Source organism: Capra hircus, chromosome 13 (assembly GCF_001704415.2).
Source record: "Capra hircus breed San Clemente chromosome 13, ASM170441v1, whole genome shotgun sequence".
Lineage (NCBI taxonomy): Eukaryota > Metazoa > Chordata > Mammalia > Artiodactyla > Bovidae > Capra > Capra hircus.
Window position 1 is genome coordinate 19092816 of NC_030820.1, and position 25445 is coordinate 19118260.

General features: G+C 43.3%; 1 protein-coding gene across 4 annotated transcripts in view; it reads left to right on the plus strand.

Moving 5' to 3' along the window:
- Nucleotides 1–25230, plus strand: part of NRP1 (neuropilin 1) — a 149130-nt gene extending 123900 nt beyond the window's left edge. The window contains exons 11-17 of one of the 4 annotated variants that reach the window (XM_018057071.1): nt 2515–2619; nt 7438–7497; nt 13543–13680; nt 17119–17390; nt 17881–17977; nt 20366–20416; nt 22399–25230. In XM_018057071.1, the coding sequence (XP_017912560.1) occupies nt 2515–2619; nt 7438–7497; nt 13543–13680; nt 17119–17390; nt 17881–17977; nt 20366–20416; nt 22399–22688 (1013 nt within the window). In that variant the 3' untranslated portion in view covers nt 22689–25230. Of the gene's footprint in view, nt 1–2514; nt 2620–7437; nt 7498–13542; nt 13681–17115; nt 17391–17880; nt 17978–20365; nt 20417–22398 lie in introns of all 4 variants that reach the window. The other 3 variants (XM_018057072.1, XM_018057073.1, XM_018057070.1) reach the window with 3 other exon arrangements.

Sequence of the window (25445 nt, forward strand, 5' to 3'; positions counted from 1 at the left end):
ATACCAACATTTTCATCCCCATAAAGGTCTTCCTCTAGGTTAGTGCAAAGAATGGCTATTGTTGGTACCCAGATGTTAATCCATTGAGCATATGCTCGAAGTTGTTTGGAAGGATGCTTTTTAAATATCACCTTCTTGGGATTTCAGAATTATTTGTGTTTCAAGCTACCCAAATATAATTACATTCCTGAGCACATTAAATATCATAAAACATTTCTTAGGCACTAAAGAATCCTAAGCTATAAATCACCATCCTAGTAAATAATTCATAGCTGCTTTCCTATGTGTTTATTTAAAAGCAGGCCATTATCTCCCATTCTTTATTGGGTAGCTGTTTCCATATCTGTGGCTATGTCCCAGGACCCCTGAATTATCCCATCACTGTCAACACAGACCGTGAATGACAGTATTCCAGGACATTGGCAAAGACACCTAGGAAAAAAGAGGGTGGGGGCAGACTGAACCCCCCACAGACACATCGGTTCAGTGTGCTGAGCAGTGTGGTCACCTGGAAAAGGGCCTCTGCTGCTCTGATGCAGGACTTTAGCCTGGATTCTGGGAAGCAACACTGATTTAGGAGGTGGAATGAATGGATGGTTGAAAAGACCGGGCCTGGTGGCAGTTTGCCAGTGTCAACTCTGTGCTGAGGTCGCGATGGTGGTGAAGGGATTGACTACAGATGTTCACAGGCACTCAGCAAAGTGGGGAAGTTGCCCCGAGCCACGTGAGGAACCAGTATCCAGGGAAAGAACTGTCCAAGCTTTTTAACACAGTTGGTGAAAGGGAGTGTTTTTCTTCTTCCTTAAAATGATTAACAGGCTCTTATTAAATATCAACTTTGTCCCTTGTTCTACAGGAGATGCCTAAAGGGATAGGAAAAAAGGATGAGGTACAACCCAGCCATCTCTGGGGCCTCTAGCTTATTTGGGGCTAGGACTTGTATTTAAGAAACAATTAGAGGACCACAGAAGATAAAATATTTTCAAGTAGTTAAATTGGGACAACGAAATGCCTCACTTTGGGGGTTTCCCTGGTAGTCCAGTGGTTAAGACTGCATTTCCACTGCAGGGGGCATGAGTTCAATCCTTGGTCATGGAACTGAGATCCCATATGCTTATCCCCACACTGAAAAAAAAAAAAAAGGAAATTTAATTTAAAAAAATTTTAAAAGAATCACATTTTACTTTTTTCAGTTTAATCCAGGTACTATCCTGGGCCACGTCCAATGTAAAACTCCTTTATAAATACCACAAGGAATGTGGAAAAACCAGCAAGATGAATAGAGTTTAAAAGTGGCACAAAACCAACAGCAAAGGCAGCTTGGCAAAGGCAAGCATCAAGATTGCTGAAGAGGGTGCTATCGATTCACTGTTAGCAATGAGCAGAACCCTACACAGTTTACAAAGTCCAGTTTGTAGCCTAAACAGTGTGGACATTACCTATATGTGGTGATTTCCTAGCAATTACTGGTGTGTGTCACGGGCAGTTGAGGACCTTGAAACTAGCTATGTTTCTCCATTTGCTATAACTCTGCTCAGTCCTCTGTACAATGAAAAACTGTGTCAAATTTTTATTGAGAAAGCAGCAGTTACCAGCACATTCCAACTGGCCAGAAGCTATTAGAGAACAGACCCCTGCTTCCCCCCCGACTCCCAGCATCTTGTCTGGTTCTCAGACATCAAGAGAACTGTCCATTATCTCAAGTCTTGTAAAGTGAAACGTAATGCCGAAAACTGTAAAATATTAAACAGATTGCAAAAATGAGGAACAGGCTGAAAAAAAAAATAGATGGAACTAAATGTAAAGAACTTCAAAAGCAGTCTTTGATTAATGCTGGCTACTTTTCAACTACAAACTCAGAGCTATGGGAATACCTGCCGGCAGCGGAATGTGGTCCCCCAGGAGTTAAGGTAACGTGACCCCTGGGAGCTCCCAGACACCTGCTCTGGAGGGAGCACTCCCAAGCCCAGGCGCTTACTTAGAGGGAAATGGAGTCTCTGTGAAAAAAATAAATAAGAACAATATTGTACTAAAAGTGAACGCTGAGACTCCCTTTTGGGAAAAAAAAATTACAAGATAAACTGAGTAAATATCAAGAATGTAAAAGAATTCATGACAATCGATTCCTCAAGCACCTTGAAAATGAAAGGAAAAACAGTTCAAGCAAAACCTCTATCATCAAAATTCTCAACTCCAGGGTCATGAATAAATAACCAGTGAGAATTCAGGAACTTTTCAGAGAAAGGATGTTTCTGTAGATAACAACGTATGAAATGAGAAGGCAGCCAAGTCGACCAAGGAGATAGGAATCAAATACCAAAACAGAGCAGTCCCCAGTGCCTTCTGCAAAATCCACGTATCTCCCACTCCTGAAAGAAAGGCAGGCACACCACCCTCCTGGTCTTCCAACGGCAGATTAAAGTTTTCTGCAAAAGCATTAGCAGAGTCAACAACCGGGGGGCTGGAGAATGCATTTCAGAGGTGTGAGAAAATAATCCTTGGATCTTGTTTCAGCACCTACAGCTGGGCCGACCACTCCCAACGGGAACCTGGTAGATGAATGTGATGACGACCAGGCCAACTGCCACAGCGGAACAGGTGATGACTTCCAGCTCACAGGTGCAGAAACCATCTTCATCCCATTGCTGTGGCATCTCAGTTCATGTTGTAGTTGAGACCCGCTTATTAATGCCTCTGTGTGTGTGTGTGTGTGTGTGTGTGTGTGTGAAAATCCTCATGGCACTAGGCATCAGGGTGGAGGGAACTTTGCCAGAACACATGCATCTTCATCTCCTCATGTCATCGCGCAAACAAATTGTTCTTCCAAGTCACAGCCATCCAAAATAGTAATTTTAGCCATTTCAGAGTCAAGGGCTGGGATTGTCTTCATTGAATGAATAAGAATGTCTCCATGGCTAACTGTATCTGAGGCTGGGCTTCCCTGGTGGCTCAATGGTAAAGAATCTATGTTCCAATGCAGGAGACCTGGGTTCAATCCCTGGGTCAGGAAGATCCCCTGGAGGAGGGCATGGCAACCCACTCCAGTATTCTTGCCTGGGAAATCCCATGGACAGGGAGCCTGGCAGGCTGTAGTCCATGGGGTTGCAAAAGAGTTGGACACAACTTAGGGACTAAACAATAACAAAAAACAATATGTAACATAAATTGATTCTCATCTTCAACCCTCACCCCCAACCCCAGTAACACATGCTCCACACACTTGAGAACATTTATTTTCAAACAGGAATCAACATGTTTGAGTGGCTCCTTCAACTAATTGATGAAATTAGACTTAAATTTGAACTGCAGCTTTTAAGTTAGAATTTGTGAATCATTTTACATTAAAATTTAGAAAGTCAGAATTCGTTGCTGTTTCACATCACCACTAACATATATCAGGGATGGCATGTACTGTGTGCCTCACTAACTCATTAGAGGATGACTCCATAATATTCTGAAATCCTAAAAGCTAGAAAGTGACCTTCTCTTCCACTTGGACTGGCAGAGGAAACATTAAGCAGATGGGGAAGTCGGATTCCACCATTTGGAAATTGGCCAAAGTCCTAGAATTTTCACCCTATTGTTGCCAAAGGTGCTCTGGGACCTTTATTGCTACCCAGGTCAAAGCGCAGTTTCTTACAGCATCTGACTTTCATTTTACATTAAACAGCAGCCCTTGGGTGCAGTCTGTGTTTTTACCCAGATGGGACTCTAGAGAGCCCATGTAATTCATTTCCATGGGCGAAACTGAAGTTGTTCCCATGTAACTTCATAATAGTGCCATGTTAGTGGCTAATGCATTAATGTAAAATCTGGAGGGACCCCCATTTCCAATTACTTCAGAACCTCTCCTCTGAAAGAGCAAGATTGCTCTGCTACTCTGAGATGGAATAAAGGTAAAATCTAGCTGAGAAGTTTAGTACCATGAACTGAGTTTACATTTAAATCCCTCCTCCTAAGGCTCTCTCCCTCCAAATTTCCAGAATAATCGCTTACAGTCAAATGGCCAATAAATATTACATGGCTATGGGCTTTTGAAAATAAATCTTGTGTTTAAGTAGCCACAAGCCACAAAAAAAAAATCGAACAAGACAGGCCTTTTCTTTGTAAGATGTCGAGCTCCAGCTGAAAACCATACAGCTAATACGAAAAACAAGAGTACTAGCCTGTGAAGCAGGTCCTACAGAACCTTCCCAAGGTCGCCTGTAAACACTCTCTGCAAACCTTAGGCTTTTTGCAAACCTAGTCACACATCCCATCTGTAGTGAAAATCCTCATAAAAAGGAATGGATACAGTCATCAGAGACTCTTCTGTTCAATTACCCTCTGGAGAAGAGGTTCTTTCCTTTATAAACCCTAAAGTGGTCAGTTAATATTGATTAGAGTCAAAGCCTCAGATTTACTCCTCGCATCGGAACAACCAACCTTCTCATTTTTGCATTGCTTCATGACTGAATCAATTGAAACCTAAGCCTTTGAATGAAATAGGGCAAGTCTGTTAGCCTCGAGCAAATTGTGAATGGCACCAAGTTGCAAACAGCAGAAAATGGGTCATTTCCAGTGGAAACACTGACAATCCTTTAAAAGTACAAGGTGATCATTTATTTACAGTGTATAAACTCATTTGTTGGATAGAATCATTTATTTAGATAGGAAAAAAGGGGGCAGTCTCTTTTTTTTTTTTACATATTATCCTGGCCCCCCAAAAATGTCATTTTCTCAGGCCAGCACATTTGTCTTAATAATTTGATCAATAGGTGCATATAAGAAGAAGTACTTCTAGGGGTACTGATAAAGTTAACTTCATTCCACCATTAAAAAGAGGTGATTCTTTAACCAACAAGAATCTACTGTACAACACAGGGAACTCTGCTCAGTATTATGTGACAACCTAAATGGGAAAAGAATTTGGAAAAGGATACAGGTACGTGTAAAACTCAGTCACTTTGCTGTCCATATGAAATTATTGCAGCTTTGCTAATCAACTACACTCCCATATAAAAGAAAAAGTTAAAAAAAAAAAAAAGGTGATCTTAGAAGCCCTCCTCATGCTTCATGTTCATTTATTGCATCATGACCAATTTGTACTTTTTCAAAAGCTTATTTTCCTCTATGAAGCTCTGTGTTAGTCTTTTCTGAAGAAGGGTGTGCTGACAGGCGCCAGTGATTGCAGGCAGCCTAGCCCTCCCCCACCCCTGTATCTTTCCCCAGGTAGCATCTTGCCTCCCGGACTCACACACGCAAGTCCGTACCCTCCTTGTTGTTTCGGTCACACCTGCAAACTTGGAATGCTTAGTACTAAGCCTAGAAATTGGGATCAGTGTTCTCTTAAGGTTTGGGTCCTAAATACAGATGGTGTCACTTTAATGTCTTCTCCCAGGGGTGACCGATTTGGACATAGTGGGAGATAAGTATTGTAGCCAAATGCTCATTACCTCTAACAACACTGAATTCCAGGTGAACTGCACGAAACACATAGAAATAAAGAGAGATTTTTCTCTCCTTTGCTTGCTTGCCAAGGTGAAAATTCACCCTTGAAGTTCCTCATTTGCAAATGCCTTTGAAGTCATTAGATAATACAATTGGCTTCAAAGGCACCAGGAGGCCAGATTTCGCATTGGATCTGTGTCTACCCCGCAGCAGAATTTGGCTCCCAACCTCTCACAAAATTGACAGTGCGTATCGGTTTTAAAAAGTGAGTTTTCACCTTGAGTCTTTCTCCTGTAAGACCACTGGGAACGGAATGCTAATGCGTTCTGGCCTCCCTCCAGTTCTGCCATTACAGATTCACCTTCTTAACCCATAATATATATAATTCCTTCTCCTAGCTCCCGCCTCGTTGAGGGCACATACATGTGTGACCACTCATCCAGCGTATTTACTGAGCAAGCGGGGTAACACGACTTGGTGCCGCAGTGGATGAGCTCAGAAATCTTCAGGCCACCCCAGGAGCTCGGTTTTATGGCCCTCTGATTCATGAGCTGGGTGATTTCTGACCCGTGGGAGCTATAGGTTAGGACCAGGGCTCAGCCAGAATAGGAATGATCATAGTCTCTTTATTGAATGATAGTATTGAAAGGTGTACAGTGGCACCTCATAACCACCTCCAAACGTTCCAGGATCAGCATGAGCCCACCCATGTCCTTACCCTGAGTCTGCCCAGGACTTTCTGTCTTGGGAAAGCAAATAGATCCTCAACCATTATCTGCAAGGCAGACGCACATAAGGAGAAATGGCTTTCTCAAGTACCTCCGTAGTAAACAATAAGCCAGTGTTTCAAGGAGCATTCAAGTGGTGCTTGTGGTTTGGGCAAGTTGAGGAACAGGGTTGTAAAACAGAAATCTCAGGCTTCCCTGGTGGTCCAGTGGTTAGGACTCTGCCACTCTTCCGCCGCAGGGGCCGTGGGTCCCATCCCTGGTTGGTGAAGATCCTGTAGGCTGCCTCCTGCTGCTGTCGCTAAGCCACGTCAGTGGTGTCCGACTCTTTGCGACCCTATGGACTGTAGCCCACCAGACGCCACTGTCCATGGGGATTCTCCAGGCAAGAATACTGGAGTGGGTAGCCACACCCTCCTCCAGGGGATCTTCGCAACCCAGGGATTGAACCCGAGTCTCTTGCCCGCATCTCCTGCATTGGCAAGTGGGTTCTTTACCACTAGCACCACCTGGGAAGCCAAAATAAATAAATAAAACAGAAGTCGCAGGACAAAGGGCAGATACTTAAGCTGAGATGGTAGATCTAAGTTTCCGCAACGTCCTTGGATCAAGTATTCCAAGTCAACTCAGACTGATTAAAGTTCACAGTGTTCAGGCGGTTGTTTGTGCAGTCTTCCAGCTCCTCAGGACTGTGAAAAATGTGTCCCCCCTTCTACTTTCCCTGCAGCTTGTCCAAGCTACATACTGGGTGGAATATTTGTCCTTGGGAAAAATAAACAACTACAGCAGCAAAAGAAAGGAGGAATTACAGCTATCCACTTTAAACCTTCAGTTTTTAAAATAGATGGTGGGGACCAGCCTTGCAACACCCTCCCCTCCAAAAGGCACACATCTGAAACCTTGGGAAACTATTTGAACTTAGAGGTCTAGGTCAAGTTTAATACTCAGGTCACTAAGGACCTTGGGAGGCCTTTGCTTTTCATTGTTGCCATTGTGAGCATCGTCGATTAGTCTGGGAGTCAAGGAATGCCCTTGGAAGGAAGTTTGGAATTATCCATACTGTCTAGATGCTTTATGAATAAATGGGTGAAAAATAGTGGTTTATTTGAACGTGATGTGGTGGTGAGCAAAATTTGAGACAGTTACTCTAGCTGGAATTAAAAGAAGAGTTATTTAAGGGAACTGCTAGCCTTTAACAGATGTATGTAAGAGCGTTCTCTGCTGGGTATTGCTTGTCATCCTGCTTTTTCTCATCTCGGATGTTACTCTTTCTGTGTTTCAGGTGGTACCACTGTGCTCACCACAGAGAAGCCGACTGTGATAGACAGCACTATACAATCAGGTATCGAATACCAAAGAGAAAGTTGATTCACATATGTGTGTCTTCCTCCCCGAAATAGTGCATCGCTATGCTTCTCCATTTGCATTTCCCATCAAGTCCTAGCAGAGATGCCACCAGCATCTGGTCCCCAAGCAGGAGCCATAAACACTGCTTCCCTTTCATCCACATGTATATGCAGCAGGGAGCGAGATTTCCTCCCCCATCAGTCATTGCCAAATGGTGACAATCCCCACTCTCAACGGAAGGAACCAAGGAACATACTTTGTTTAAACGCAGCACATCTAGGACACGGACTGTGTTTGCAAACTCAGGAGAAGGAAATCTCCCAGGCAGCAGCCTGACTATTTATTTTCATCGCCGCTCTGCAAATCGGAGACAGGCGAAGTTTGTCAGTTTTGCCTGCCACGGAGTTGGCAGTTTTACAGCCACGTTTCCAGTGGGTGCACCGCGAGATGGTGTGCAGGAAACCAGGGCTGGAGAGGAGAGCCCTGAGGCGGACTCCCTCTACATCCTTCTTTATTAACACATCATTGACCCGGGGGGGTTTTGCAAAAACTTAGTCGGGTGATTATTATGTAGGTGACTATTGAAATGTCTCCAGTTGTTAACATTCAGGTAACAAAAGACGTGGGCTGCCCCAGTGGCTCAACAGTTAAGAATCTGCCTGTAACGCAGAAGATGCGGGTTTGATCCCTAGGTTAGGAAGATCCCTTGGAGAAGAAGTTTCTTGCCTGGAGAATCCCATGGACAGAGGAGCCTGGTGGGCTATAGTCCATGGGATCAAAAAGAGTCAGACACACTGAGCAATGAACTACAACAAAAGACATATTAATGTGTCTCTGGTCAGTAACTTGTTCATAGAGTCCTGTGATGACTTTCAGAGCTTTGCTGTTGATCAGGGCCCAGCCACAGGGAAATGGTGGCCTCCCCCTCACTCCCTGTATTTCGATAGTATTTTTTGAAAATCTTCCCCACAGACACACATGAGGGGAAACAGTGCGTATAAGCAATCAGAGGTTTTACATACTTTAAAAGTTAACCATTAGAGAGAGGTGAACAGGTCAGCTCACCAGCTTCTCCCATTTCCTCTAGTGAAGCCTGCTCAGCCTTGGCCTCCACAGTCACTTATTAACGGGCATGTGGTGTACATCAGTGTTTCCTCAACAGCAGACCCTCCCCAGCCAGCAGAAAGCAGAAAGGACTGTTCTAATTAGCATGCTTCCTCAAAGGGTGCTGTCACTCTTGACCTGATTAAACTGCAAAACAAACCTCCCTTCGGTTGAACTTAACCCCAGTTTTTCCCATGGTTGGCTCTGGGTGACAGACTCCCTGCTACCGCTGAGCTCATTGTTGTTCAGTCGCTAAGTCGTGTCCGACTCTTTTTGACCCCGTGGACTGTAACCCACCAGGCCCCTCTGATCATGGAATTTCCCAGGCAAGATTACTGGAGTGGGTTGCCATTTCCTTCTCCAGGGGATCTTCCAAACCCAGGGATCAAACCCAAGTCTCCTGCAGTGGCAGGAGGGTCCTTTACCACTGAACCATTGAGGAAGCCCACCACTCAGCTAAGACACCCCCAAATACCAAAGATGAAACTGAAGAATAGTGTTCAGCTAAATCTTCAGAGTGCAGGAGTCCCCCTCATACCTTTTCAGGTTATAAATGTGGCCTTGGGGGATTGGCTAGCTGCCTTTTGCTTGCTTCCCATCTTCCCTGATAAATTTCTTCTTTTTTCCCACTCAGCCCCATCTGGGTGGTTTTCTGTGGGGTAACTTCCTGTAAGCTCTTTATGACTGTCACAGGGAATGGGGTGAGGTGAACAGTGAAGTTAATAACGTAACAAACATTTTAACTGGTGCTCTAGTTTTTCCTCTTGCCAGAGAGTTTAATAACAACCACTAGGAAGCTGCCATCAACAGATCTCATCTCTCTGCTTGCCTGTCAAAAGAGCTAGGGGTCATCAAAACACAGCAACAACCTGTGAACAAGAGCCCAAAATGAGATGACTCCCCCTCCACGTTGGAGGTCTGTGTTATCAAAGCAGGAATGGCTTTGTGAACTTTTAATTTACGGCTCAAAGCCCTTGGCATGGTGGCTTCAGGGAGGAGCTCCAGAGCAAACAGTCATCTCCCAGCGTCTATTGTGATCAGCGGGTAGATATACAAATCATGAACCAGTAAGAAGTCAACAGGTCAAGAAGGTGGTGGACTAGTGTCCCAAAGAACCATGTTATCCGAGTTAGAACTGAGGCTTCATTCATACTAAAAAGGGAGACGGTACAGCTGGTGGTTGCAAACTTCTTGGTCCTGGAATCCTTTGTTCTTGCAGCTGTCCATGTAGATCTGGTCACAATGTTCCTATAAAACCCCAGGAAGACAATTCATTATTTTCTGTTCTGCAACTTTTTGTCTGTACATGAACAGAAAGGTGTTGTACCTTTAAAGGTCAGAGCCTTGAGAATGGGCTCTCCTGTATATTTTAAGCTGTAGGCAGCATTCTTTTATAAAAGGTGCAGAGCCAGCATGGCTACACTCAGGCAACAGAGCATAGCGTTAGAGCTAAAGTAATATATCCAATATGGAGTCAGGTTTGTTCTCTGTTACAGAACCACAGACCTTACTGGTAGGGATGGTCTAGTCCACAGTCAGCCCACAGTCCTTTACAAGTTGCCTTGGTTTCCTGTTTTTCCATTGTCTGAGTCATGAATCTTGTTCTCTTCATGTGTATATAGTGAACTGTCTGTGTTTCTTTGAGGAGTTCTGTTCATTGTCACCTCCTGGCTAAGCCAATGCTCAGAACCTGAGCATGCGTGGAGTCAGAAAGCAGGTCTAACTCTGAGGTTTCCCCTGCTTCGTGGTCAGACCCATCTACTGATACCTGGATCCCCACTGTCCTGCAGGCACCTTGACAAACAGCAGGATATCAGACCTTAACCTTTCATCATCATCTGATTTTGCTGAAGCCACTAGAGAGTCAAGCAGAGTCTGAAGATTTCATGATGAAGATTCTTCTCAATAGAATATGTTCAGTGGGCATATAATATGCATGTGCTATCTTGGTTGTCATCAGATGCATGAAAGCCTGTTAATGCTCTGCCAGGAACTGATGAGAAGCCCTGCATTTTAAATCCGTCTTCCCCTTGGCAGAAGGCTCTTACCCTCCAAGGATCCCCAAACATTCTCTAAATCAGTTCAGAGTATGTTCATGACCCACGGTTACATGGACCCAGCCACCTCTGCTTATTTCCAGCCTAGGAGTAAGCGAGCTCACATATCCAATAGAAGTTCTGAAGACCAGATTTGAAAATTAAATCCTTGTGCATATATGGTGCTAATGATGTAACTCTGGGCAAGCTAGGTCCCCCAGGCACAGCTGGTGCTGGCTCACAGCAGCTATAAATTTGTTTTAAGTTCAGAATATTGTTTCCTGCTATTTTTAAGAGTCAAGAAGGGATTTAGCCAGATTATTCCCAATGAATTTAATGAGAATTGTGCAGCCATGGGGCCTGGGTAATATTTTGAAGATTGAAAGGCCAAATGGACATTGTCCTGTATACTAATTTCATTTGTCCATTTGCTTTTTTCTCTTTCTCTGCCCTTTTCTCCTCTGCTTCTGTCCTTCTCTCTTCCTCTTTCCATTTCTAGAAATATCTGTGTGTATTTTTGTGAGTTTAATAGCCTTTCTAGCCAGGCTTGAATCTTCAACATTGAGCTGTTCTGTCTCCATGCCCATCCCCCACAAAAGGTACTGATTTAAAAAAAAAATTCTAATTTAACAAGATTGCCATAAATTATATATGATCGAGCCAAAGAGATAAGAGTAGTAAAATATGAAAAGTTTGAGTAGTCACTGTGTAAAATTCATAGATTGGAAAGAACAGTGGAAGATAAAGGTTGACTTCCATTCACTCGAATAGGAGATGTCAAAATTAGTCTTTCAGGCAAAGTCGCCCTTTGTCTTGGCCACAAAAATACCCAAGTTCATTTATTTTATGACACTGCCAGAATAGTAATAGCCAAATTATGGATGGTGTGGTTTTCTGTAAATTATACAATAAATTTAAAGTATTAACAAGGCAGATATTACCAGAAATGTGTATGCTGTAATGACTGACTGCCCTCCTCTCTGTGTAGGTCTAATAAATGACATTTAAGGAGAAAACCTAAAACCACACACATATTAATATTTTTCAATATTAACAGTTTCTAACACAAGATTACACAACAGCACATTCCAGGGCCGTGGGTGTTGACATCCAAGGTTACTCAACTACTCCTTCATTGTTCAGCTGACTACATCTGCAAAATTCAGTCATGCTGTACAGAAGGGAGGATTTTGGAGAGGGTTTCTCATGCTTTAAGAAGCCCTATTTCATGGTTATGATGGACTGGGGCATAAAATATGTATCTCCAGTGACACTACCGCTGTGAAATATAGCCCTTTGCACAAACTGAAAGTGCTTGTGTTATACACATCACATGACTTACTAGGCTTTCTTTCTCCAGCTGGCCCCGGTGAGTCCTTTGGCAGGTCACACTGTCATTGGAAGGGAGAATCCATCTTGCTCAGTTTTGAGGATGGTATGGTGCCTTCCTTCCAAAATTTCACATTAGCATTTGAAAGGAGTTCCTTGGAAACTAAAAATGCAAAGTAACTCATTCTTATCTATTCAGTCAATCTTCCTTACCCTGGCTCCTGCCTGCCATTGTTGAAGTGGGGGAGGGGCAATGGAGCCCAGACTCAGTAGAAAGCAAAATATTTGTGTTAAACACTTAGACCAAAGTTAAAGGAAAGACCACAATGAGATAGGCTCTCAGCCTGACCCTAATACAGCATAGAATATCATACTTCCCTTTTGCTACAGAGAGATTGTTTAGACTTATTTTTTAGATCAGCAGGCAAGCTGCTGGGGGCACCTTCCTTTTCGTCTCAATGCTGCCATCTTGTGGACTCCTGAACTCAGTGAGAAGCAATGACCGTCATTAGAGAAAACAGCCCCTATTGTGTGTTTAATTTTATATTCAGGAAACGAGTGGGACTGGCAGAAAGAAAAGAATTTTATCTTTAGGATTATTTTTATTGTTAACTCCAGTTTACCAAAAATAATTCCAAATATCAAGGGCTTCATTTTCCCCATCCTTAAAAAGTTAACCAAATCCCCCCAGCAAAAAGGTTGAATAAAAACTAAGGCTATACAAGTTAGGGGAAAAAAAAACAACCCATAGTCAAATAGCACTTTGTAGAACACATGAAACAAATCATTCTTGAGACTCCCTTCACGCTTTCTTTTTAGAACCCAAAGGAAGCATTTTGAACATTAAAAAATATACAAGTGGGTACCCATTCAAATATGCTTTGGCTTTACTTGACCCTATATTGCAGTTTTAAGTGGGGCAAACAATTTATATGCAAATCTGAAAATTCACTAAAGAAGCAGAGATTTCCCACTTAAAATTAATTGACCTGATATAAAGCACAGACGTTAAAAAAAAAAAAATCTTACGAAATGCTTCAGAGATCTGCCAGTAAAAACCTGGAGCATAAGCTGGTGTATTGAGAATACAGATAACCTCCAGGGTGAGATACTCAGCCAAGTCACGTTTCTAGACTTCGGAGGTTCATGGGTCAGTCTCTTAATTAAGATTCTTTTCATTGGTGGATATCAATTTATATGACTATCCTCAAGAGCAGAGTATCTTTTATATTAAATATTGTGGAGATAGGGAGAATGCTACAGATGTAATAATACATGCTTTGGAAAGTAACCTTCCTGGAAATTTTATGTACCAAGTTGACAGGCAGTCCATAATCTTTTTTTGAGCTGGATCCAAAAAAAAAAAAAGTCACTAAATGTGATGCTGCAAGCTTGTGCATCTCTCGCGTTCCTTGGCAATCCTGGGTGTCGTGGCTTTCCTAGGATTTTCAAATAGACATTAAATTATATAAATCGTGCTTTCCATGCAGGAATTAAGGACCTTTCTGACCTAAATGATCAAATGTGTGTTTCTCTACTTGTCTCTGTTTCTTCCTTTCCACCCGCTGAAGAGTTTCCAACATATGGTTTTAACTGTGAGTTTGGCTGGGGTTCTCACAAGACCTTCTGTCACTGGGAACATGACAATCATGTGCAGCTCAAATGGAGTGTGTTGACCAGCAAGACGGGGCCGATTCAGGATCACACAGGTAATGGAGGGTTCACTGTGGCCTCATTTCTTTAAATTTGAGAGGGTGTTACTGAGGAAGGTTGCTGGGGTCTGTGAGTTTAGAAAACACTGCAGATCATTTACTTGTGCTGTTATTTTCTGGAATTAAAAAGATGCCCTTCCCTAGTAGAGATTCTCTTAGGCCACTTACTGGAGAATACTACATAAACTTAGCAACTGATCGACCCCTGTGAAAAGTTAACAAACTGGGCAAATCAGTGTGTGTGAATTAGGACCCGTTTTCTACTCTTTCTGAACTGCTTTCATGGGACATGTCAAACAGAGACAAAAGGAGAAAAGAAATACTAAAATGAACCCTGTCTGTACATAACCCAACTTCAACACTCACCAGATCCTAGGAATCTCAATTTACCTCTAGCATCCCGACTCTGAGTGATTGGGAAGCAAGTCTAGACATAGATAGTGTCATTTCATTTATTGCCTAATGCTTACTCTCTTGACCCTCGGAGTGGAAGTGGATTGGGGTCAAGGGTTGAAATCTTGTTCTTTTGAGGAAGATAGTAATCTAGCTCATTCTCTCTGAGCAAGTAGAAACCTCGCCACACCCCAGTTTACAACCCACCCCACCTCCTGTCTTACTTTCCTTCCAAGATTAATTAGGGTTAGGGTGCACAGGGAGCTGTCAGCCCCTCTAGGAACTCTTACCCATTGCCATCCTCTTTTCCTCCTAGTCATTACTCAGCTTGAGAGATGGACTAAAAAGCCATCAATGTCCTGTAAAAAAATATATATATATATATACATGCATATACTCACACACACACACACACAAAAACACCCAACCCACAACCTTCCAGCCCAATCAGTGTTACCGACAACACTGCTTGTTCAAGTCATGGTTCCCAGAAGAGACCCCAGAGGGGCATTTGCTGAGGCTGAGACATCTCATTAAGCCAAGGTCCCCCTTGATGAGTGGGCCAGTGGGCTGATGGACAGCCAAAGGCTCCTTCATGCTTTTCCCACTTGGTTGTTCACTCTGCCCCCAGTGAATACAACCATTAAGTAGGTTGAATAGGCCTCTTTTCATCACGGCTACCTCCTTTCCTAATAAGAATGACAAGGAAATTGGATAAAATTGAACTCCTTCAATTCTGAGACACTTTCAATTGAATCTTAAGACAAGCAGTTTTAGAAAACTTAAAATACTTTGACTGTAAATGGCACTGTACGTAGAAATGGCACCAAATTAACCAAATGCAATTAGCTGAAATGAAGGCAGTAATGGTGGAAAAATTGATGCAAAGTGAAGCAAAAAGGCTCAGTAGGATCTGACATTCAAAGGAGGTTAAAAGCTATGTTAGCCAGAGACAAAAGCTAAAAGGCTTACAGAAGTACAGTGCTAATTGAGAAAACGGAGAGAGAGTTCCTGACCTAGAATTGCGATAAAACCCCGAAAGGAAAAATATCAGCACTTTCTGTGTTGGAGTGTCAGAAAAGGCAGGCGTGTCTTAGATGAACGGCTGAGAAGTGCGATTCCTTCAGAAGCATTTTTCTCTTTTGTCCTCCCGGGAGCCCTCCAGATCCACCCAGACCAGAAAGAGCCCCCGCAGCACTAAACTTGCAATCATTTGCTGAGCGAGCTGGGTGAGCCCAGCATCTGAAAGGCAGGGACTTGTTAACATGAAAGTCTGGATGAAAAGAGCCCCACACACAAGACACACGCACACAGCCTGCCACAGCTCATGTGCGGTGCTTTGCAAATCAGACGTGGAGGCTTCTGAAAATGAACAGTATCTAGGTACAATAGTCTGTGGCCCGATTTTGAATTTATCAAAGGGATCCCGATTGGTTTTCTGCATTGGACCTCTAACAATGGAGCTGTGTCACTTCTTATAGAGGATTCCCCAAACCCGTGGCAGATGCTGGGAGGGGCACGGGAGATGTAGGTATAAAGGAGGGAGTCCGAGCCTGGGGGCATTCACAGTCTGGTTCCTGGTGAGAAACAGCTCACCCATGCCGTGGGATGAGGGTGTCCAATGGCAGGGGGAGCAGGGGTGGCAGAAGACAGCACAGAAGGGAACAAAGATGCAGGCCTGGCTCAGGGACCAGCTCAGCTAAGCATCCTCAACCTCATTCTTCTCCACACAATGGGGGCAAGGCGGCAGAGGCAAGGTGGGGGAAGGTCTTACCTGCCTGTCTCGGTGGGCTGAGAGAGGTGGCACCATCACACAGACAGGTGACCATCATTAGGTAAATCAGTGGGAGAAAACAGACCCCAGGAGTGACCGAGTCTACACGGTCCAGGAGAGATGGAGATCGCACACATTCTGCTGGGGCTGCGGCTTCTATTTCCCACCCTCCTTCCATTATCCCACCCACTGGTTTTATTAAGAGTGCTGAGGAGCCTCTCATACAAGCAGCCGGGTGAGGGAGGAAGATGGTGGGCGAGGACACACCCACTCCACCTGCACGCTGCTGACACAGGGCGCGCCCACATACACGCAGTGCAAGAGCATCTCCCAAAGGTGCCAGCCCCTGGGGCGGCACACACAACACCCCTTGCCCACCGAAGCTCGCCATCAGATCCACGCTTTCATCAGGTGCGGCGTTCAAGTAGCATTTCTATTTGCAGAGCAAACAGTGAAACATGAGTTGTGTGTTTAGACCAGGTGGCAGCAGGAGGCAGTGCTCCCACCGGGGGTCATTAACAGGAAAGCCGGGAGTTAGTCCTCCAAGCTCAGCAAGCATCTCCGTTGCTGAAATGGCACATTCTAATAAGCCTCAGAAAAGCAGCCTCTCCTCTCCTAGAACCAGAAGCCCACATCAAACAAGAGCGGGACTCACAGTTGAATTTCAAGCTCTCAGGTGTATTTAAGAAACTTATTAATATAAGCCATTAAAATAAACTAGGGGAAAAGAATTGGAATTTGAAGTTGGGGTGGGGGAAAATTGCCAGATTATGTGGACAGACAGCAGCTTCATTGTTATCAGGCAGTTATAGTAACCAAAGCATCATCCACCAGAAGTCTTCCTGCTCCAATGGTAAATAAATAAGAATATATCTAAATATTTACATTTACTCTCTGTGTTCACACACGTGTGGCTCAAGTCTTAAAATTGCATGGAAATAGGTCTTCCAGTACATCTGATCTGCTTGCAGTGGTGTAGAGACCAACGCAGGTCATAGCCCGTGTCCATGTGACCATGCATTCTAGATAAGTGGTATCCGACTATTGAGGTTTCCAGTTTCCAGCACAAACGTCCTTTCACGGATGCCAAGAGCAGAGCCTTTCAACGCCACTGAGGTTACCTACCATTACCCACTTCACCACCACCACCGCTGCACAATTGGGTTCTGGTGCTCTGGCCAGGAGAGGTTTGAGAGCAGAACTTGATGGAAAAGAGACAGAGGTTCATCCATCTGGCCATTCCCCAACACAGCTTTTTGTCACAGCAGGAGATGGCAACTTCATCTACTCCCAAGCTGATGAAAACCAAAAGGGCAAAGTGGCTCGCCTGGTGAGCCCCGTGGTTTATTCCCAGAACTCTGCCCACTGCATGACCTTCTGGTATCACATGTCTGGTTCACACGTGGGCACGCTGAGGGTCAAGCTGCGCTACCAGAAGCCGGAGGAGTATGACCAGCTGGTCTGGATGGCCATCGGACACCAAGGGGACCACTGGAAAGAAGGGCGTGTCCTGCTCCACAAATCTTTGAAGCTTTACCAGGTGAGCCCCCTTTCCTAGGTTGGGGCAGGCAGCTGCTTCGGGGGCACTGGGATGGTGTTTGAAAGCTATGCAAATGAGATGCGGGAATCATTCCAAAAATTATTTCAGGTGTGTCCTCAACCTGAGATACCGATGCACCGATGATCATCTAGATAGCATTATTTCTTAGTCTCCTAGTTGACAGCCAGAGGACTGATTGCTGAGAAAGAAGGGAAATGCTACTCTCTAATTATTTAGGGCTGTCACAATCAACATTGCTTTTATTAGCTGCTCTTCCTAGTTTTAGATTCTGTGTCACACAAAGAGAATGTGAGGAGAAGTTTTATACCGTCCCCAAGCAGTTAATATGGATTGAAGAGCAAATCGCGTGCTCATTCGAAATCTCATGAATTTCATTTACGTGCTGTGACTTGAGCTGCACAAACATATGTAAACACTGTTATTTGGGACCAAACATTTAAATACTGTGGAAATGATCTCATTTTGTTAGGTGATTTTTGAGGGTGAAATCGGAAAAGGCAACCTTGGCGGGATTGCGGTGGATGATATTAGCATCAATAACCACATCCCTCAAGAGGACTGCACAAGTAAGTATGGGTTGCTGTAGAAACCAATGCGGTGCTTGCTCAGGGCATGAGTCTTTCCACTTTATGGTCTTTGTCATGCTCACTTAGACCTGGAATTTTAATGTGGGCTGTAAGCATGTCCTATAGATGTGCTTGCTTTGATACAACAAGGCATAAAGCCAGGTCAGTCTACCTTCAGCTACCGCATCATCTAACCTGGTTCACTTAGAATGTCTGGTTAGTATTCACAGAAGTACACCAATAATGTGCAACCAAAAATCGTAGCAAAGAAGAAACTCACAATTTCCAGGCCGTGCCTAAACATTGTGATGAAAAGTGGAAAACTCAGACATCTGGGTAATTCCAGATATCTCAATGTATAAACAAAATAGGAAGCCTTTGAAATTTTTCATCACGGTGGATTTAATGAAGATTACATTGTGAATGAATCATAGACAACATCATTCTTTGATTTATTATAAAAATAAGTAGAGGTTTCTGACTCTCCGAACAGTTGAAATGCCTCAAAAGAATAAATGAAATTTAGAGATTTTGCCTAGCATTTCAGAGTTTATGGATTTTTCTTGGCCTGGTGTATATGAATAAAAGTCTTGACATAGAAAACCAATTCATACTCCCAGTTCTTGATATATAATTATAAATAGCATCACTAATGGCAATGTAATAGCACAGTAATTAGTCTTAAGCTCCACTTGCTACACTTAAACTTTTGTTATATATCATGATATAATAGGATGTTAATTATAACAAAATGGAATAAGCCTATTGGGCAAATTTAAGACAAAGGAGGCCTGTTGGCTATAATGGGTTTTTGGTCATTTCAGCAATTTACAAAGCTTTTATTATACAATATATTGGATATATGTAGTCCCTAAAGTGGCAATAATTTGATAGGGTCGATTGAAGAAATTAGATTGAGCAGTGAATAAAGGTCTGCTTCATATTATGTAAGGAAATCTATTTAATGCCGCAGTACCTAGCAGACCTTCATAGAAAAAATAATAAGGCTTCACACTGAAGTTACAACTACTTTACAAACTCCCCAGCATCCAGGGCTACACAGTTGTTAATATGTCTACTTCATATAGTTACACAGGGCCTATGCTACTTCCATTCCTTTTCCAAGATGGGAAGGCTGATGGTGATGTTTTTGGAATGGGAGAGCAAACTCCACCAACTGAAACAAAGAAGTACATTCAGTTTGGTTCAACAGGTTTTCTCTGATTAAGGGCAAAGCAGCTTCCTAGTGCTGCAGTGAATACACAGAGGCTAATACAAGTCCCCTGAGCCTTTTTCTGTTCATGTGACTGGGCTGCTTAGCTGTGGTTACTGCTGGGCGTTATACTCAGGAAGCCACAGCTAAAGCACCATTAAAACTTCATGTTCTCCTGTCTTTAAAATGGATAACCAACAAGGACCTGCTGTGTAGCACCGGGAACTCTGCTCGTTGTTATGTGGCAGCCTGGATGGGAGGGGAGCTTGGGGGAGAGTGGATACGTGTATATGTATGGCTGAGTCCCTTTGCTGTTTACCTGAAACCATCACAATGTTGTTAATTGGCTATACTCTAATAGAAAATAAAAAGTTTTAAAAAATAGTAAAAAAAAAAAAAAAACGACCCAACAACTTTGTGTTGCTGTGACAGTAAGAAGTTGTCTAAGATAATTCTACAATTATTCGTCACATATGTTTCTTTGAAAATTTAGCCCTGGATGCTAGGAGATTATCAGCTCTTTATTAATTATTCATGCATTAATACCACAAATATTTATTGAGTCATGGAGTGTGTTCTGGACACTGTTCTAAATGCTGGGGACATAGGTGTGAACCAGGTCCCTATCGTCTACTAGAATCATAAAGGACACCAGGACTCCACTCCCCCTGGAGACTCTTTTTTTTTTTTTTATAAGACACAGGATGCAGTCTGTGGCCTTAACGAGCTGACATACTATATGGGAAACCAACTAACACTTAGGAAGCCCTTATCTACAAAAGCACAGGATGGCAGCCATATGTGCAACCCCACTTCTGTTTTCTATTTTTACCAGACTTCCCCACACTCCAAATGCCAGAGCCACTTCCCCACCTTCCCCCCCCCGGCCCGACTCCCCCCAGCCTGCCTCCACTGCACTCCCCACCCGTCTCCTAAGACAACACGCTCTGCTGCAGCAGGGCTTCCTGGATTTAGATCTGACTCCAATTCCCTAATCATTCAGCACTGCCTCTCTATAGCTCTCCAGTTACCTGGGGGGTCGGATTGTGCTAAGACCTTTGAGGAAAAACCCAGCAGAGCCACTGCTGATTAGTGTGTGAGGGTTGATGTAGTTTGTATGTATTATATTTGGTTGAGAGTTCAAATATCTCTTTCAATTTTCTTTGACTTGTCAGAACCAGCAGACCTGGATAAAAAGAACCCAGAAAGTAAAATCGATGAAACAGGTAAGTTTGTCTTGCTGACTTATTTTTAAAACACTTTACATGGCTTTTATTATATTTATGGAGAAACTCTAAAACTCTGGCACACCAGGGTACTAAGTGAAAGTCACTCAGTCGTGTCTGACTCTTTGCCACACCATGGACTATACAGTCCATGGAATTCTCCAGGCCAGAATACTGGAGTAGGTAGCCTTTCCCTTCTCCAGGGGATCTTCCCAACACAGGAATTGAACCCAGGTCTCCTGCATTGCAGGCGGATTCTTTACCAGCTGAGCCACAGGGGAAACCCAGGGTACCAAAGCAGTTCACATAGAATAAACACCTACCCATGTCAATGACGGAGAAGGCAATGGCACCCCACTCCAGTACTCTTGCCTGGAAAATCCCATGGATGGAGGAGCCTGGTGGGCTGCAGTCCATGGGGTCGCTGAGGGTTGGACATGACTCAGTGACTTTACTTTCACTTTTCACTTTCATGCATTGGAGAAGGAAATGGCAACCCACTCCAGTATTCTTGCCTAGAGAATCCCGGGGACTGGAGAGCCTGGCAGGCTGCCGTCTATGGGGTTGCACGGAGTCGGACACGACTGAAGTGACTTAGCAGCAGTAGCAGCAGACTTCAAACTGATTAATTCAAAAGTGTGTTTTCATCGAACACTTCTTTGTGATCCAGTGCAAGGCATTTGGTTGGAGTGAGGTCCTGCCCGATGTTGTATTCCCAGAAGTCTCCGTGCCTCCTGCCAGCAGTGGCAGGTGTTGGACACTTGCCCCAGCATCACTGAAGCTGCTGCTCACAGATCTGTGCCCTGTCCATCAGCATCAGCACCAGTTGCCATCAGAAATGTGCACATATTAATACCATAGCCAGACTTGGATTTGGTAGAGACAAATAGAGATGGCGCCATATTCACAGTTGATCATCTCAACACGAGGCTCATTTAGCTTAGTTACGTGGTCCACACTGAGATGTAAACTTTATTAGAGATTGTGTCAAAACAGTGTCGTATCAAGGGAGAGAATATTAATATGTCCCCGTGGCCTCTTTCCCCCTGTAGGGACTTGCATCACATATTTTTAGTTTCCTTTGATTGGAATCCTTGTTGATCAGAACACCATTAAGTAAACACCAGGCCTGTTGCACATTAACATTCTAGTCTCATTTCTAGTATCAGGTAATGAGGCTCAGAGCTCCCATGTTAATAATTTCTCGTGTTCCACTCTAAAGAAAACATTTCCCCAATGCCTGCGTGCAGAGCTGTGTGACCATCTCCAGTGAAACAACCAGGGCAGCAAAGATGCTGATTATTAAATGTGTTCTGTTCAGTACAACACTGACCTGGCTGCTCGATTGGAGCCATAAGCCATTTAAAATAGCAGCAGCAGGCATGCCCTCATTCTTTCGGAAAGCTCTCTCCTGATTGAGTGAAACCATGGTCTGTTTGGGGGGAAACTTGAAGATCTGACTTGTGGTAGGACCACCACTCAGAAGTGCAGCTTGGGCCATCTTCTCATGCAGGATTTGGGGATCAAACAGATGCATCAGGAATGGTTAAATCCCCTGCTAGACCAGTGTGGGAAGGAGCATTTTGCAAAGCTTATAGATCGCGTATCTGGCCAAGGACAATAAACACAGATTACAGTCTCATGGAGGGCGGGCTGCATAAAATCTGAATTAGATTAGAACCCAGCCCTAACGGCTTGCCCAGAAACAGTGGTTTCCATGTGCTAAGCTTTCCGTCGAAATCACAGCACCAAAGCCCCAATACCTTCCCTCCCACGCGTTGTTTCCCAACAACTCTCAAACATAAACGCTGGTGTTTCTTGGCAATGGAGGAGCCAGACCCCACCACAGAAATCCCCCAGGGGCTCTCTTGGGAAGGACAGCCCAGAGCCAGATGTGTGCTTAACTTCTTGTCCATTTTGCTGTCTACCATCATCTGGTGTGTTAGCAGTGCTCACGGAGCCAATTTTGTTTTTCTCCCCAGGGAGCACACCAGGCTACCAAGGCGCGGGCGAAGGTGACGAGAACATCTCCAGGAAGCCGGGCAATGTGCTGAAGACCCTGGACCCCATCCTCATCACCATCATCGCCATGAGCGCCCTGGGTGTCCTCCTGGGCGCCGTCTGCGGGGTCGTGCTGTACTGTGCCTGTTGGCACAACGGGATGTCAGAAAGAAACTTATCTGCCCTGGAGAACTATAACTTTGAACTCGTGGATGGCGTGAAGTTGAAAAAAGACAAACTGAATCCACAGAGTACTTACTCGGAGGCGTGAAAGCAGACAAGAGGTGAGCAGGCAAGCAGGAGAGTGGAGCAGAGGACAGAGCTTGGGCTGAGGGCCGGCTGATCTTTCACTGTTCAGGCTGGGAAGCGCGTTGATGACGCCAAGCCAGCTTTTTCTCAGGAGCTTCAATGAGTTTGGCCGACAGACACGGACAACTTAGCTGTGTTAACAATCGGAATCCTGTACAGTCAAGCTTCTTTCTTTTGGTTTCGTTGGAATAATCAAATGCTGGTGTTGAGACCAAGTATGATTGACTTAATCATTTGAAGGACTCCCCTTTCCCCTTCTCTCTCTTATTCCTCTTCTGGATTCTTTTCGGAAACTGTGCAAAATCCAAGATGCTGGCACCAAGTGTATTTAGCGGGGCCCCTTTGACGGACACGCTACCTGCAGCCCAGTGCCCAGAATATATTCGAATAACCGCCTTTCAGTGGACTCCTGAAGCTGGCCTTGTGTATAATCGCCCGCGTCGTGGATAGGCAAAGAAGGAGTAGAGTGTTTTCTGTTAAAGTATACCGTAGCCTCAGTACCAGTCTAGTGTGTCAGCTCTGTTTACGAAGCAATACCGTCAGATTTCCTCGATGTTTTCCAGTGTTGTACTCAACCTCGTGCTGTGAACTCCATACAGAAAACTGTGCCATCATAAACACTGCTGGCAACTGGGTGTGATGCGGACAACCGCATCGAAGAATCCTTGGCACTGGCTAGTCTACGTCCTCTCAAGTGCCTTTTTGTTTGTACTGGTTCTCATTGTGTTACATTCACCCGCCCTGTTTTTCGCTGGTGAAAGCCCTCTTCTTGAATCAAACCCTGGGGGCCTGCTGACGAAGAAGAAAGTATATTTTAGTGTGAGATGTCAGCCTTCAGGAAGGCAAGGGCTCCGAAGATTTGGCAACGCGACTTAATCGTTCCGCTTTTTCCGTAGTTCAATTTCATGTCTCTTGACCCTTTTGTATAAAGCTGCAATATTCTCTCTTACTGTTCTTTCATATGGAATGTATTTTCAAATGTAAACTCTTTCTCTGCTATCCCTCTGTCTTTTTTCTCTCTTAGGATTTAAGCATTTGCCATTCTTCAGAAAAGAAACTCGCAGCTTTAACCTGCTGGGAATGGCAAACAATTTTACTAGACTTTATGTTGGAAAAATAAATAAATAAGGGAAATTCCTAACTTTGCCCTCCAAAGTATAACTTTGGTTTCCTTGTTAACTGGTTAAAGTGACAGTATCTTTTTTCCTAAAGCCATTTGCTATCTATACCAATCAAAATGATCTTCAATAGAAATGTTTGCATTTAATAGAAATAGTGGTTAAGTTGAGGGAAGAAATAATTGGCTTTCAAGTGAGACTCAAAGGGATGAAATTCCCTCAAAATCCAAAAATCAGAGATTTTTACACCCAAATACATGAAAATGACCCATGAGAACCTTCTTGTTTTGGTATTGAGTCAAGCAAGGGAAGTGGAAGAAGGAATGGTTAATTTAAGAAAGCAACCATAAATTCTAGTGCCTGGGGATGGAGTATTTTAAGATAAGAGAGGGGAAGAAAAGGAGTAAAGTCAAAACAAATGTTCTTAAAAATCCATTCAGCAGCAACCCTGAAAAAACAAGAGACTTAGGGAAGGCTTCTGGAAACTTCCAGTGGCTCACAATGAGAAAGCCTGCCTTAGAGCTGGCAAGACCTAAGCCACAGAGAAGTAAGTGTCTTATGAGGCAGCATGTGAATTAGCCTGAAGAAGCTTTGGTTGTTTTCCGTGTGTTTATGCCCTGCCATGTAGGACAGAAGAACTTCCTCCCTCCTACACTGCTGTAGGTCTCACTCAAGTACATTTGTGGGGGTCACATTTGCATCATGGAGCTGACAGTCCATTCATCCTGGTTTAATTGAAATGAGAATGCCTTTTGTTTCCAGGAAAGTATTGATCACTATGAAAGAAGAATAGATTCTAACCCCCAGGGGCATCCATTCAGCCGTTATACCCAGACGAAAGCATTTTAAGACTTGATTTTTTTTTAGGCAACAGACTTAAAGTTGTCCTCAGCCAAGGAAAAATGATACTGCAACTTTAAATTTTAAAGTATCTTGCACTGATAAATATATTTAAAAATTATATGTTTATAAAGTTATTAATTTGTAAAGGCAGTGTTACAAAATGTTCAGTTTATATTGTTTTAGATTGTTTCATAATTTTAAAAGGTGTAAAATAACATATTTTTTTCTTTATTGAGATCTATAAATCTTTCTGTAGTAAAATGTTTTCATTTTACTGGTATATTATTGCTTCATGTTTTGTACCATCATAAAATTTTGTGCAAATTTTTTTTACAGAAATTTTTATTTTCTATGACAATATGACACTTGTAAATTGTTGTTTCAAAATGAACAGCGAAGCCTTAACTTTAAATGACATTTGTATTCTCAGACACTGAGTTGCATAAAACAACCACATAGAACTGAACTGTAACTTCAATTCCAAACTATGACTACTACATTCCAAAGAAACAGTTGAATTAAACATTTTCATAAAATATCCCAAACCTGATGGCTTTTATTATATTAGCTTTGTTACTGTTAAAGAAATTGGTATTATTCCAGCATCAAATAATTTTCAAGATTTTTTTAAGTTCTTTTTTTAAAATAATATCCTAATAAGGAGAGAAGATTAAGAAAACATTTCCTGAAAGTAGAACATCAACCCAAATTGGACACTTGTCAAGATAAGGCATAAAGAATTTGGCCTTATAAATGGA